The sequence below is a fragment of the Nothobranchius furzeri genome, chromosome 5, assembly GCF_043380555.1.
Source record: "Nothobranchius furzeri strain GRZ-AD chromosome 5, NfurGRZ-RIMD1, whole genome shotgun sequence".
In the NCBI taxonomy this organism is placed as follows: Eukaryota; Metazoa; Chordata; class Actinopteri; order Cyprinodontiformes; family Nothobranchiidae; genus Nothobranchius; species Nothobranchius furzeri.
Genome location: NC_091745.1, coordinates 52,716,459 through 52,731,251, shown reverse-complemented (window position 1 = coordinate 52,731,251; position 14,793 = coordinate 52,716,459). Strand labels below are relative to the sequence as shown.

Genomic DNA, 14,793 nt, shown 5'->3' with positions numbered 1-14,793 from the left:
ACACACACACACACACACACACACACACACACACACACACACACACACACACACACACACACACACACACACACACACACACACACACACAGGTTGTGTTTTATTCGCCCCTAAGGGCTTTGTGCTGGAGGCTTTAATAAATCCCTAGTTCATTCTCACTCTCCAGAGGGGCAGCATCTCTCAGCACAAATTATTTCTCAAATCCCTGAGCTGTCAGTCCTCCCGTCCACTGGTCTGTCTGCTTGGACCTTTTTCTCCCAGTGCCAAGAGTTTTAAAATACTTGGTGGCATTCCTGTAGGCCCAGCATGCCAACTAAAATTACATGGGAAATGTTCAAGACCTTTGGCCCGCATTAGAACGGTTCAGTGAGATGTTTCTGAATGAACAAAACTAAGCTGTGAGGCTAAAACCGTGGACAGCAAAGTGAATAACACTGATTAACACTTGCAAATGGATTGATGCAGACCAGTCAGTGTCCATGCTGACCTTCTGTTCTCCGTTGGATATGTGAAAGTCCAGCATGGCTGGCCAGGTCTACATCATGCAAACGGCCAGATGTGTTTCAATGACAAGAAGCTGAATGAGTGTGATCTTTGGTGCGTGTACTCAGAAGACATCCCTGGAATCAGATGAGATCAGTTCTTTCATTCATTCGTTCGCTTGCTCGTTCGTTTGTTCGTTCGTTCATCTTTTTCCACTGATCTGAAGTCCAGACAAGGATTCCAAGGTGTTCTCAGGTAGGTGAGGATAGTTTCTCTTCCCAGAAAGGCCTGGGTCTGCCCGGTGGGACATGTCCAGAAACTGTCCAGAGGGGAGCATCTTGGAAACAACCTGTTCAGATGTATGAATCATCGAGCATATGTTCATTCTTTAGTTGCGCTGAGGAGATTCGGCTCCGTCCGGTAAATGAAGCAAACTCACGCCAAACAGACACCCCACTCTCCAAGACTTGCCTTGAGTTGCTGCTTATGAACAACACGAACAAAACCAAAGACTGTGGGAAGCCAACCTGCACTCAGAATGACCTCACCTTTGTTCTAAGAATATGCTAAGATATTCTAAGATCTGAAGGTAAAATCTAAATTTCATACTAGTTTACAATCATTACAAAATACTTTAGGTCACAGAGACGTGTTCCCACTCAGTCTGATTGGTTTTCATGAACTTGGAACTAGCATATGATGATGTTTCGATAGGTGTCCCACAGGAGGAGTTTCAGAGGACAACAATGCATTACCATGACTGAGTCGGATTTGGACAAATGAGGGAGTGGCAGCGTTTAGTCAACAAATCTTTCTGGATATCTAGAACAGAGGTCCTATTTACAGCCAGGAGTGGAAAGTATCCAGGTAAGTTCTGGATACCATGTTTGTGATGGACTGGTGACCTGTTCAGATAAGTCCCTGACCTTGCTGCTGGAGACAAGAACCAGCTTCCTGTGATGCCGTTCAAAAAGAAGCTGTTACCTCACACACGGATGAGGTAGCATTTCTGAACAGGATCTGTGGTGGAAGCCTGGTTAGAAATCAAGTAGATCACATCAGCAATCACTCCCCTTGAATAAAGAAGTATTTTTATAAAATGGACTCAAAACACCCTCTCAGACTTATTGATGATGACTCATTGTGGAGTATTTAAGTTCATGTTTAGTTTCTTAGAAAACTAAACATGGATATTACTTAAAGACTGCAGAGCTGTAATCATTCATTGAATCCCTGAACCCATAATTATTCATTTTCCGCCAATCCGGCTCCGGTGGGGAGAAAGAAAAAAGCATCTCTGTTCCCTGTAGTCGTGAAGCTACCCGATTATTAAAGTCATGGCTTCCTGTTGCCAGCTGGAGGGGGCCCAGACCCAGACTTCTCCCTCTGGACACCAGACTCTTTGGGTTAGGAGGAGGCTTAACCAGGCCTGTGTATGTGGCTGGGATGGCCCCGTGGCACACGAGCACAGACACGCTGGCATGCATGCTAAGCTATGGTACACAAAAGTCCCAATCAAGAACAGGACTGCAGTAAGCACAGCGGCTAACCATCACAGCAGGAAGCAATTTGCCTCAACTAATATCTGCTCAGAAAACAAAGATCAGACTGGTGTTAACCTGATTAAGTGTCTTCAGGGCTGAAAACAGGAATTCTCTACGGTGGGAGAGACAAATAAACTAATGAGATATTTCATTTTCTATCTGTATTTGTCCACTAAAACACACACACACACACACACACACACACGCACACGCACACGCACACGCACACGCACACGCACACGCACACACACACACACACACACACACACACACACACACACACACACACACACACACACAGAAAAAACACACTTCCTAGCTGAAAAATCCTCCTGCTGATACTTAAGAAACAGCTCCGTTACATTACTGAGGACACGTTGACATCCAGCCTGGATGAAAAGTTAAAATAACCTCATAGCACCCAAACAGTAAAAGGAGTTCAAAGAGGAATAAACCAATTTTTTGATGTCTGTAACTCTAGGCCTCAAAATTCCTCAACATTTGGCAGCGTTGCACGAACCAAACATGCTAAACTGCTTAACATTTTTCTTTTAGGAGCACAGTGCAATTGCTGGCCTGAAATGATGAGAGCAGACAAGAAGAGGGGAAGTGGGCAGAGGATGACTCGAAGGTCAGAGTGATCATCATACCTGTCTGAAATGGCCTTCATAAATTCATCTAGCAGGGCATCATAGGCCGGGCCTCGGACCCTCTTATGCCTCAGACCGATGTAGAGGGGGTCGTTCAGCAGTGCCTGGGGAAACACACACACACACACACACACACACACACACACACACACACACACACACACGCACACACACACACACACGCACGCACACACGCACGCACGCACGCACGCACGCACGCGCGCACACACACACACAAAACTGAAACAACTGAAAAACAGAATAATGTCAAAAAACAAAACAAAATAATAAAAAGTTCGATTCAGCGTGCCAAATTAGCATCTGCTAATGAGAGGAATGGATAAAACTGCACAAGCTACACTATGATATCCACAACACCTGTAACGTTTAATTTCTAACTCCAAAGAAGCTCGTGCAGACCAAGCCCATTTTCAGAAAGAGAGCAGTGACTGATGACAAAGACCCAATCTCAGGGTGGACACTCATACCACTAGGCCACTGAGCCGGTCTCACAACATTTACATGTCCTCTAGCCTGCTTCTCTGCAGGCCTCTGCTATAATGTGAGCCATATGTTATCATGTTGCTGAGAGGAACCTCCTGTCACACAATTTCACACCAATCAGCACACACTATGTGAAGTTAATCCTGTGGTGGAGGGAGGGTGTTATTACTAAACCACTGAAAATACCATACAATCATTTATAATATATATAAACGCATTACTTTAAATTAAAGGCCTAGCATTCTTTAAACGCAGATTCCCTGATGTTAGTCATGCCACAGTGTTAATTAAGATCATCTTATGTTGCAGTTTAGGCTATTTTGGTCAAACCTTGAATTAAATCAGTCTCACGTAATGTCAAATAATGTTAGCACTCAGTAAGTTTAGAGGATGACTACATCAGATTTAAAATCAGCATCTGTAAAGTTACATTATAATCAGCTATAGGTATTTTTGAGTTGGGTGAGGTAGCCACCTTGAATTGGGTTGATTCTAAAAGGTAAATTGGGATTGTTTCATAACAACCCACCTCACACCTTTTCAACACCACCCATAGATTCATAAACGTACTGCTCGCAGTGAACAACTCCCAGAACTTGACTTGAATGCATTTCCAGTCCAGAGCCTGCTGACTAACATGCAGAGTGGTCATGCATTGGTGGGACATAAAAACCTTTACTTATGGAGACATCAAATTAGAGGTTTGGAGCAGACAGAGGCCACCTTTCCATGGCACAGGTCAACAGTCACCAAGAACAACTCAACAAACATGTATTTAAGTCAACTTTCATTTGAAGAGGACAGCTCATTTCCTGGCAAGTATTCAATGGACAGTGACAACCAGGATCAATGGTAACCAAAACAAGGAAAGCACTATGCCATCCCAGTGGGCATGAGGGAGACTTTAGTGGTGATTTCACTAAATGATGCAACAGCACCTACTGAAATATAAAAACGATTTTAGGCTTCATTCATTTCACTTACGGATGACAGTCTTTGATATGTGAAAGAGAAGAAGACCTGAGTGGTTTGACCTCGTTGACTCAGAGCTGAACTGTTGACAGGAGTTGTCTTTCTGTCTCAGATTATCTTCTGGTAATTGACTAAGCTGTCCTTTGTATCGTACAGCTCCTGTTCTCTCAGAGGGGATTAGGACAGCTGTGTAGTCCTCTCTGCTAACGCTCTATCAAACTGGCTTTTGGACTGAAAACTGGACTGAAACCTGGCTGCCCTGTTGTGAACATTCAGTGTTAAGAATATGTCAGCAAACTTTTCTGGAAAAAAACAAACACGATGTAATATCAGATAACACGAACCGAAACACCTGGGGGTGTCTATAGAAGGGAAAACATTACAACTCTGCAAATTTTCATTTGACAAACCAGATTAAAATGAAGCAGTTCAAACAAAGACTTCCAAGCAACACAATGAAAAGAAACAAAGCCTCATCTGGTAATGTGGGATGAGACACAACCTTGGTCAACTTTCTTGTTGTGAATGATGGTGATGGAACACAGATTAACTTTAAACATGGTGCCGTAATGGCGCCAGCTAGTCTAAGCTAATCAGCCATAGCGGTTGTTTTCTTCTTCTCATGGCAGTAAAGCATGAGAGGGATATCTTGGGACCACATAGGTCAATGTGCGTTTGCGAACTATGGACCTCGTACATCACCGCGTGCTCCATAAACTGAACTGTATGGCCGGCGGTGAGATGCCTTTGTGTCCCCTCGTGGAGTTAACCGCCCACCGACCTTCCTGCTTCTACACTACTACCTCTCGCATGGATGACATCTTCATTGCGTACCACCTGCGTGAGTGGCTTCTTCTCGTTATGCGCGTTGGGGACTATCCCGTTTCCTATCCTCTTTGTGCCTGACCAGGATCAAAGACCAAAGGCGCCAGGATCCAAGACAAAGACCAAAGACAAAGGCGTCCAAGGAGACCAACGTCCGAAGGGACAAACCCACCTGTGCTTCCGACAATCAAGTCGACCTACGTTCATGAGGAACAAACCCATCTGTGCTTCCGACGATCGAGCTTTGGGCGCGATCCCCGAAACCAAAAGGGGGAATGTTGAGGGTCTGACCTCATGAGGAAATTACTATGCAGTGATTTTCTCCAAAATGACTGTGCTTAAATTGCTCTGAAAAGCAAATAATCACATCAGCGCCAAGAAACTTCATTTCCCATGATGCTTTGCACACGGAAGCATTGTGATGACGTCACCGCCTAGTACCAGAAACACGTTCTGCGCATGTGCGGGAAGCCGTGGAGCTTTTCCCGCGAACTAAGACCATAAATCTTCAGCAGAGACAAAGAAACCTCGTTCTTTTGCCCAGGATACCTGGCGGTAAGGACACGCTTGTCGAACGCTCCGACAACTTGAGCACGCGGAAGCTCTAAGTGCCCAAGTTGAGCCCACAAAACCGCTGGAAGCCACTCAACTCCATCGGGACCTGACTGGGAACGAGCGGAGCTCCATTCAGCTCTCAGAGACGCTGTAAGTTGTCAAACTCAGCACAAAAGAAACTTCGTTCTCTTTGTGTCCAGCCCGTTGGAGAAACACTCGTGGAGCCAAACAATGGAGAAAGCATCAAACCGACGGATGACGCTGAAAACTGCGGAGAAAAACGGAGAACCGTCAAGTCATAACAGCGGGGGACGCCTCGCTCATCTGGTGATCAGAAAACTCATTTCTCTCTCTCCTTTTCTTCTCCCGTTTCCTCTATAGTCCAGAATAAGCAATAAAACCGCGCTATTGCTTAAAAAGTAGCTTCGTGTTTTCCTCTTTCGCTCCCAATTCGTCCTTCGGGTCATTTTGAAAGAATAAACTGCTTATTAATCATTGTTTGGTATCTTTAAATGTTTCGGCCATGGCCAGGCTGATAAACTAAGGATATTAACTTGTGATTAATCTTTTGTGTTGTTTCATGATCCTTTGAAATGTTTTGAGTGATTTAAGGTTAAGTTACTACTGATTCTAAGTGCTTTGGAAGTTAAAGTGCAAGTTGCCACTCACACTTTAGGCAGACAGAGGGGTCAGCCATCTTGCATACAGACTCCATTTTAGAAACACACACACACATACATACACACAAAACACCTTGAACATTATTTTGAATATACATCCTTTTATTATATCACATGGTTATTATTCATTTATGCCACTGTTTATTCATTTGACAAATTGTTAATTAAACGTTATAAAATTCAGATTTTCGTCTCCAGTAGCTTTGTTGTGTCGAAGAGAAGTCTCTGCTCCAAGGATTCTACGAACTTCAAGAAAGACTGATAAGAGTTTTGGATTCAATTTTTCCCCGGTAAAAGGGGAATGGTGCCCCGTATATCTAAGAATATCTTAATTAATTAATAAATCAGTAAATATTCCCATATTTACAGAATTTATTGAAGAATCCAAAAGTAAGTTGAAGCTTACTAATTGTTCGCTCCTAATAACCCCAACAGATAAAATTTTTGGTTTGAAAAGAAAAATCAAAATGTTTCAAGAGATGGGAAATGCCTTCTTGACTTTTGGGGTGAATGCCTACCTCTATTTAGTCCTACACCCACTCAAGGAACAAATATAATTCCATAATGACAGCCATTTTTAATAATTAGCCACAACTGCCTCGTATCCTCCCACCAGCTCTGCTCTCATCATGCCTCAAGAGTCACGGCTGCAGAGTGAAGAAGGGGTTACCGAGGGGCAGTCGGCAAGCTTGAACCCAGTCCAGAACACCACAGCCACACATGCAAAATGTTTTAGGCTAGCTTGTTTTGCAGATTTGTCAATGTAGCTTTAATCTAGTCACAAAGTATTTAGCTCATTCTAACATGTGGTTTCCTCGCAGTCGATGTTGCTTATTTCAACTTAGCCTGATTTTATCTGCAACCCTGTTGTTGTTTTCAATGGAGCTGCAGGTCCAACAAAGTTTTAATTTACTAGACCCAAGGTGTCTAATACTGGTCCTCAAGGGCAACTATCCAGCGTTTTTCACTTTCATCACACCTGATTAAATGGTTGGATTATCTGTTCATCATGTTATGAAGTCCTGCAGAAGTGTGTTAATCACCTACTAATTAAATCAGATATGCTGAAACAGAAAAACCTTTAAAACATGCTGTTTAGGGGTGCTCAAGGACCAGGAAGTCACTAGACCCTGAAGAAGTAAAACAAAGAAAGATGAGTCTCAAACTCAGAAAGCATCTTAACAGGCAGCTTGCTGTCTTCCTCACATGCTCTTTGACCTTGCCCGTGAACATCATGCCATTTATATCAGGGCATCTCCTTGAGTTACTGGTGTAAATACTGTGACGCTGCTTGCACCACCATGTACACTAATGTAAATATCACAATCTGTCATGCCTACGCTTATTGGGAATGTGTTTTCCAGAGTGTTAGAAAGGAGCCTTCTATTGACAGTGACGCCTACATTTCAGAAGGAGCAGCGGAGCTTTCATCAAACTTGTGGAAGAGTAGACCGGATCTTTAGCCTTGTGGAGTTGATGGGGTCATGAGAAGTTTTGTTTTTCAGTTCACATGTATTTTGTGGACTTGGACAAGGCCTTGAGGCATTTTGTGGAGAGTATTGTGGGAGTACGAGGTGCCGGGGTCATTTATGAGGGCTATCTGGTCCCTGCACAACCAAATGAAGAGCTGTGTCTGCATTCTCAATACAAAGTCGTGCTTGGTCCTGGTGCGGGGTAGATTCCACTGTCACTGTTTTGGGTGGTTGTGGACAGGATCTCAGGCCGTAGTCATGGAGAAGAGGAGGTCTGGGTTGGAAACTTGAGGTTTCATCTTTGATTTTTGCAGATGACAAAGCTTTTGAGTGTCCTTGCAAAGAAAGGTGGCCATATTGGTCGCTGATTTGTTTTTGAATGTCAGAAATGTATATTTGGGAATGTGGAGATGTTCTATTGGTTTCACTGGTAAAAATAAATAATTGAAATGGGTATACGGTATATTTGTTTTTTGCTAAGTTGCCTAATAATTATGCACAGTAATAGTCACCTGCACACACAGATATCCCCCTGAAATAGCTAAAACTAAAAACAAACTAAAAACTACTTCCAAAAACATTCAGCTTTTATATTAATGAGTTTTGGGGTTCATTGAGAACATGGTTGTTGTTCAATAATAAAATTATTCCTCAAAAATACAACTTGCCTTATAACTCTGCACTCCCTGTATGTCCAGTCTCCAGTATTTACCATTACTTGTTATGGCTTATTAATCTTAGTTTGTGCAGCTATCCAACCACAGTATTGTCTCTCACACTTACTCCACTGAGACATCTGCTTGGAATGAGGCTGAGTCATCCTAAAGCCATACTGGAAAATGAAGGGCAGCGGGTGAGGATTCAGAGCTAAGCTGTTTTAGACAGACAGGCATATGCGTCTGCTGCACCGTCAGCCTTGGAGCTCTGTGCATCTGAAATATTCTATTCTTAGACTGGCAAGGGCTGAAAACACACGCCCTGGACCACCATCCAGAGAGGGTGCCACAGAGAACAGATGCCGGGCAGAGGGAAGAGGTGCTTTCCCAGCTGGCATCAATCAGTGGAGAAGTTTACCTCACTAATACAAGGGTGTTTCCTGGTTGTAAAGAGGGAAATGTGCTTGCTGCTCTTCACTGACCTTTCCAGTTAAACCTAGATGTGAATTATTTCTTAACTTCAGTTTTTTATTCTTGCTAAGGAGGAAAAAAGGAGATATTTACGGATTTCAATAAAAAAATCCATTAAAGTGAGAACTAAACCATCCTTCAGATGGCCTTTGTCTGCATTACTTGGGTAGAAAAAGACTGAAATAAAATGAAATAATTATATCTGCTTAAAAAATTCTCCCAAATAAAAATCACCATGTTTCTGGAGATTAATTAGTAACTATGATGCCATTTTATTTGTATAGTCAACATTCACACTGTTAGTCACATTTGAGGTCATCAGGAAGCTGATTTCGTCTGTGTGCAGCATAGAAGCTAAAAGCAGCTTCACCCTGTTTGGTTCTGGCCAGGGGTTCTACCAGCTGACTGCTTTCTAAGGATCACAGACCCCTGCTGGGCGTTTATACAGGAAGGAGGTCCGACATGCATTTTGGCCCCTTGCCATTGAGTGATTAATAAACTAGTAGAAGTACTTTGAAATAGATTCTGTAGTTTACTGGTGACCAGTGAAGTGATTTAAGAACAGGATTCTCTTGGGCTCTAGCAGCAGCATTCTGAATAAGCTGCAGTTGCTTCACAGCTTTTTTGGGGAAACCAGTCAAAAGACCATTGCAATAGGCCAGCCTGCTGTAGATGAACTCATGAATGAGTTTCTCTAGGTCCTGTCTGGAAATGACACCTCTGAGTCGTGCTATTTGATGAAGATGATAAAACGCTGATCTAGTTATAGCCTTAATGTGACCAGTGAAGCTCAGATCTGAATCAGCTATGACACCAAGATTTCTGACCTGAGTGTTTGTCTTTATTTCTCTGGAGCCAAGTTGAGCAATAACCTCCATCCTGTCCTCCTTATTAAGTCAATAACTTCAGACTTGTCTTTGTTTAAATAGAGGAAGTTTGATTGCATCCAGTCAATCTTGTTGTTCCAAACATTGATAGAGTGAGTCTAAGGGACCACAGTCATTAGGTGATAGAGCTAGGTAGAGATAGGGTAGATCATGGTGTCATCTGCATAACTATGATAGGTAATGTTGTTATTGCTCATGACCTGACCCTGGGGGAGAATGTAGAGACTGAAGAGTAGTGATCCAAGAATTGAGCCCCACATGTCATGGTGATCAGCTTTGATTTGTGATCACCAATAGAGACAACATAACCCCATCTTTAAGATAAGGTTAGAACCAATACAGACTGTGCCTGCAAGTCTCACCCAGTTTACGAGCCTACCAAGAAGGATTTTATGGTCCATAATATCAAAAGCTACAGCGAGATTGAGCATCATCAGGACAGATGTTTTGCCTGAATCTGTATTTAGATGATTATCATTTAATACTTTAATAAGTGTGGTTTTAGTGCTGTGATGTTGTCTAAAGCCTGACTGGAAACTGTCCAACAGGTTGTTCATCTCTAAAAAGCTGTTCAGCTGGATCATAACAGCTTTTTCAATAATTTTCCCAATGAAAGGGAGATTAGAGATTGGTCTGTAGTTATTCATCACCAAGGGATCTAATTTCCTTTTCTTTAGAAGAAGCTTAACAACAGCAGTTTTCAATGATTGAGGAAAAATACCTGACATTAAGGAACAGTTAATTCTCAGTACATCAGCTTTTAAGCAGCTAAAAACATTATTGAAAAGGTTAGTTAGTTAGTTGGCATAATGCATTTTCTTTAGTAATGAAATTCAGCATTTAGTCTTACAATGACAGAATTATGAAGAGATGCCCCACATTACTGAATGGAATATTGTGATTTTACACATCTGACTCACTCCAAGGGAACACATGTTCCTCCTCATCACGATTCATGGTAAATATGTCACTTATAATCAGTCCAGAAGAATACATGACAAGCAGGAGATTCAGTGTCAATCAACACTGGTCTGGAGCAGCTACCATGAATCACTGCAGAGGAATAAGCTGTTCCTTTACTCTCTGATGGCCGTGATGTAAATCCCACAAATAAAATAAATAGTCTTCTATATTTAGATCCCAGCTCTCACCTCATTGTCTGTGCCAACGTCCAGCATGACAGGCAGGCACTGCTGTGGTGGCATGCCCCCACAGGCTGTATACAGAGCCAGCTTCCCAACGGGGATGCCCATGCCATGGCAACCCAGATCTCCCAGTCCCAGGATCCTTTCTCCATCCGTCACACACACTGCCTGGAGTGCCACAACAAAGGTTTCCATTCACAAATATGTTAGTATTTTTTACATCTGAAGCAGTATTCCTACACAGCCTCAACTCAAACGTTCCTTAAGAGTATCCTGCTCCCAGTGACTGTGTAGTTTTTCTAGAGTAGGAGCCAGGTACTCCAGCAGCCTCCCAGGTTTCCACTCACTAGTCACCTTCTTTATGAAATCATTTTCCTCCACTGAGTTGATTTTAAATTATGAAACTAATCTGCTGTGTAACACGTAATATTAGCAGCAACAGAGTGGAACCAAAAAGTTCCTAAAAGTGGATAGTTTTATTTTTTTCACCTTTGGTGTGACACCGATATTTTGGACAGATTTTTTACGGTCTTGTTCTCTCCAAAATCTGACAAGTTTAGAGCATTTTAATTAGTTTTCCCACTTGACTTGATTTTTTGAAACCTGCTGCTGCTTAATGTGTTACAGATGCTGCCAAGGCTCATCAGTGGACGACTGTGTTGGCTGCCGTTTGACCTTTCTCTTCTGAGAAGCTGAAAGTCAGGCGTACGGGGTGAGGTTTTGATAAGAGCAGCAGCATATCAGTGCTGAGGTGCAGTAAATGCCTTGCTGTTGACAGCTGTGAACAGGTGGCTGAGACCAAATCCCACATGCCAGGAATGCCTGCTGGTGGCGTCATTCTGAATATTGCTCCGGTATGGCTTACACATTAATGTGCATTTTTAAAACAAAGTTTCTCATAGGAAAGAGCTGCTGGTGAGACTTGTTAATGATGCTCGGTTGTGTTTGCGGCCCCTGAAGGGTCAGAGGACATGCACAGGCGTTTAGCTGGTTCCACAGGAAGGGGGCTTCTTCATCATGTCTAACATTTGTTTATCAATCTCAGAGCAATTCTAAACAGTTTATGCAAACATATTCAGTGATTATAAATACATGTAGTTATTTAGGAAGAATTTTATGGTAGTTTAAAAATGCAGATATCTGCTGCAGCACTAGGCTTCGGGCGCAGCCTGGGCAACTTCTGACCTGAACATCAAGACATCCACCAGACCAACCACAGGTTGTTTGTAAAACAGCATATTCATGCTGAACCACGGTGAAATGTTTAAGACTAGAGTTGGTTCTAAAAACGATCTCTGCTGCTCCCAACGGAAGATGCTGAGCTGTCAACAACAGGTAAAATGATTATTCATTACATTCCCAAAAATGCTAATTTAATCTGACCGACCCATTCTGTATAAAAGAGGCCATGATTAAATAAACCTAGAAATTTACCTTGATGTCCTTTTCGGGCCAGTTTTGGAGGATTGAAGCAATGTGACCCTGATCATGAATAGTGATGAAGAGCCCCCTGAAAAACACACACACACACACACACACACACACACACACACACACACACGTAATTAACTAGTCTTCTTGCCTGCTACATTGTCATGTCACAGGCATCCATTTTTAGAGCAATAACATTCCAATGAAAACAAAAATACGGTTTTGTCTGAGTTGTGAAGGAGAAGCAGATTTGAGCTGAGTTTCAGAGACTCACTCCAAGCTGATGTTTCAATTCAGACTCGTTCTTCTGACCAGGACATACTAGTGGCACCTGGCTGGGACTTTATTGTTGATCCCAGTGCTCAGGAGCTTTAAGGACTTCACTTTGAACCAGTAAAGCTGTCTAAATATTATTCTATCTCACGTTCCCTAAAATAACCCCCTATCTTTACTCCTGCACACTGGCGTCATTGCTTTATTGCTTTAATAGAACCTCAGGATTAAATCTAAATCTGCGGTCTGACTTAATGCTTGCCTAGCTGCATGCAGGGCAACGACCCTACAAATGCCAGTGATGGCAAAAACATCCACACGGGTCTCAGGATGCTACGGGTAGACTAAATGCAAAACACAGGATCAAGATGTTGTTAAACATATAAAGATACGGTGGGATGAAGAGAAAAACATAAAAGTGTCTCATAAAAATGAAGGGATAACTCAAGGGTGAGTCAGGGTTCAACACAGGTTTCTACTCAGCACAGCTCTGGTGGAAACATTTACAAAACACAACAGGGAGAAATAAATAAATAAATAAAAACAACGACTTCTAAACCCAACCCAAAGTAGAGTTCTTAGCTGTTCTGTGTGTGTGTGTGTGTGTGTGCGTGTGTGTGTGTGTGTGTGTGTGTGTGTGTGTGTGTGTGTGTGTGTGTGTGTGTGTGTGTGTGTGTGTGTGTGTGTGTGTGTGTGTGTGTGTGTGTGTGTGTGTGTGTGTGTGTGTACAGCTGATCAGTCAGTGTCACGGCCACATGACTCTCGTTAGATGGGGAGACGAGGTCACACATGGGAAACAACAACAGCGGCTCCAGGGTTTGGCATATTTACTCTCTAAAGTAAACCCCGTTCCTCCTCAAACTGATTAGGCAGGGCTCACACACTGAAGGCCCTTTGTGAAGCTGAATGCCAACGTTTTTTCTTTAGATACAATGCTGATGGCTCCACTTTGGAAAAAAAAATCCTAGATGTGGCCCATTATTGTCAAATAACGCTCAGAAACAGGTGGAAACTAACTTCTAATGCTGGCACTGGTACTTTGTCTTGTGAAGTTTATCAGCTGTTGGCCATTCCTCTGACTTGATGTTCACCTTTTTGTTTGTATGCAGGATTTTTATGAAATATTGTTTTAAACATTTTTTGAGCACTTTCAGAGCATCTGTGTTGAATAGCTCTTCCATTTAATACGTTTTCAATCAGATATTATTTATACGGACAGGAAAACAGCAGGATAAACAAATAAATCCACAATGGCTTTAGAACCTAACGTGGGGTGTGTTTTGTAAACGAGGAGGTTTCTTGTACACTACATCAAAAGGTTTCTTCATATAGTTGGATTTTTGTTTCATTTTTTTCCATTATAACATACATAATTAACTTTTTACCTATATAGAAGTGACACTATTGTTTGACCGACAGCAGTCTAAAATTCACACAAAGATAAATCTGCATCTGTCTACAAAAGCATGTGGCCCAAAGTTTAAATGCACAGTAACCATTAAAGCCACTTTATTTCTGCAGCTCTGAGGGGCTACAGGAAGTGGAACACGTGAGAAGACAAGTCACTGTTAGCTCTTCTCATTTTAAAACATTCATGTAGGACCTGACACATTGACTTCACTAAATGGATGCTGGGAAACACTTTTATATGATGGATCCAATGAGACAGGCAGACTGGCAGCGATTCCTAATCTCTGTCAACTTGAAGGTTACCAAAAACAACATGGCTTTGTTTTTCAGGGTTTTCTCACCTCCCCCACTCTCTCTCTTTCTGCCACTGAGGGAAGTTGCTGACCTCCTGACCTTTAACCCCAACAAAACCTTCTGTACTTGAGGAGGACTGCATTCAGATGGGTGCAACAATAATCTGAAGACATCTCCAGATGTGGGCTACAGAGAAATGAGTTTATAAGTTTATAAAGAAAAGAAATAATTCTGATGGTGCTAACCAACAAAACTTACAAACAACTACAAATTACGGAGAGGTAAACAGAATCTAAGTAAAAACGGGGGACTATAGATGCAGGGAGGGGAGGTTACAGGGTAACAAACTGGTGAAAAGTTGATAAAATAAACAATGGACAACGTTAAACACCTAAATCTGTGACATGAGTTAACATTTTCTACCATGTATTCTTGTGTCTCACATACAACATTTACACATTTATCACACATAGGAACAATTCTTTATCTACTAAAGCTTTCAAATGTTATTTTCATACATTCAAGCATATTGGTCCATGTT

At 42.2% G+C, this 14,793-nt stretch overlaps 1 protein-coding gene across 1 annotated transcript in view; it reads right to left on the bottom strand.

Moving 5' to 3' along the window:
- The window catches only part of me1 (malic enzyme 1, NADP(+)-dependent, cytosolic), a 293,809-nt gene that overhangs the window by 13,909 nt on the left and 265,107 nt on the right, over positions 1-14,793 (bottom strand). Inside the window, exons 4-6 of the mRNA XM_054740576.2 lie at positions 12,279-12,354; positions 10,851-11,012; positions 2,678-2,781 (exon numbers count right to left, since the gene is read on the bottom strand). Of these exons, the coding sequence (XP_054596551.1) occupies positions 2,678-2,781; positions 10,851-11,012; positions 12,279-12,354 (342 nt within the window). The remainder of the gene's footprint in view (positions 1-2,677; positions 2,782-10,850; positions 11,013-12,278; positions 12,355-14,793) is intronic.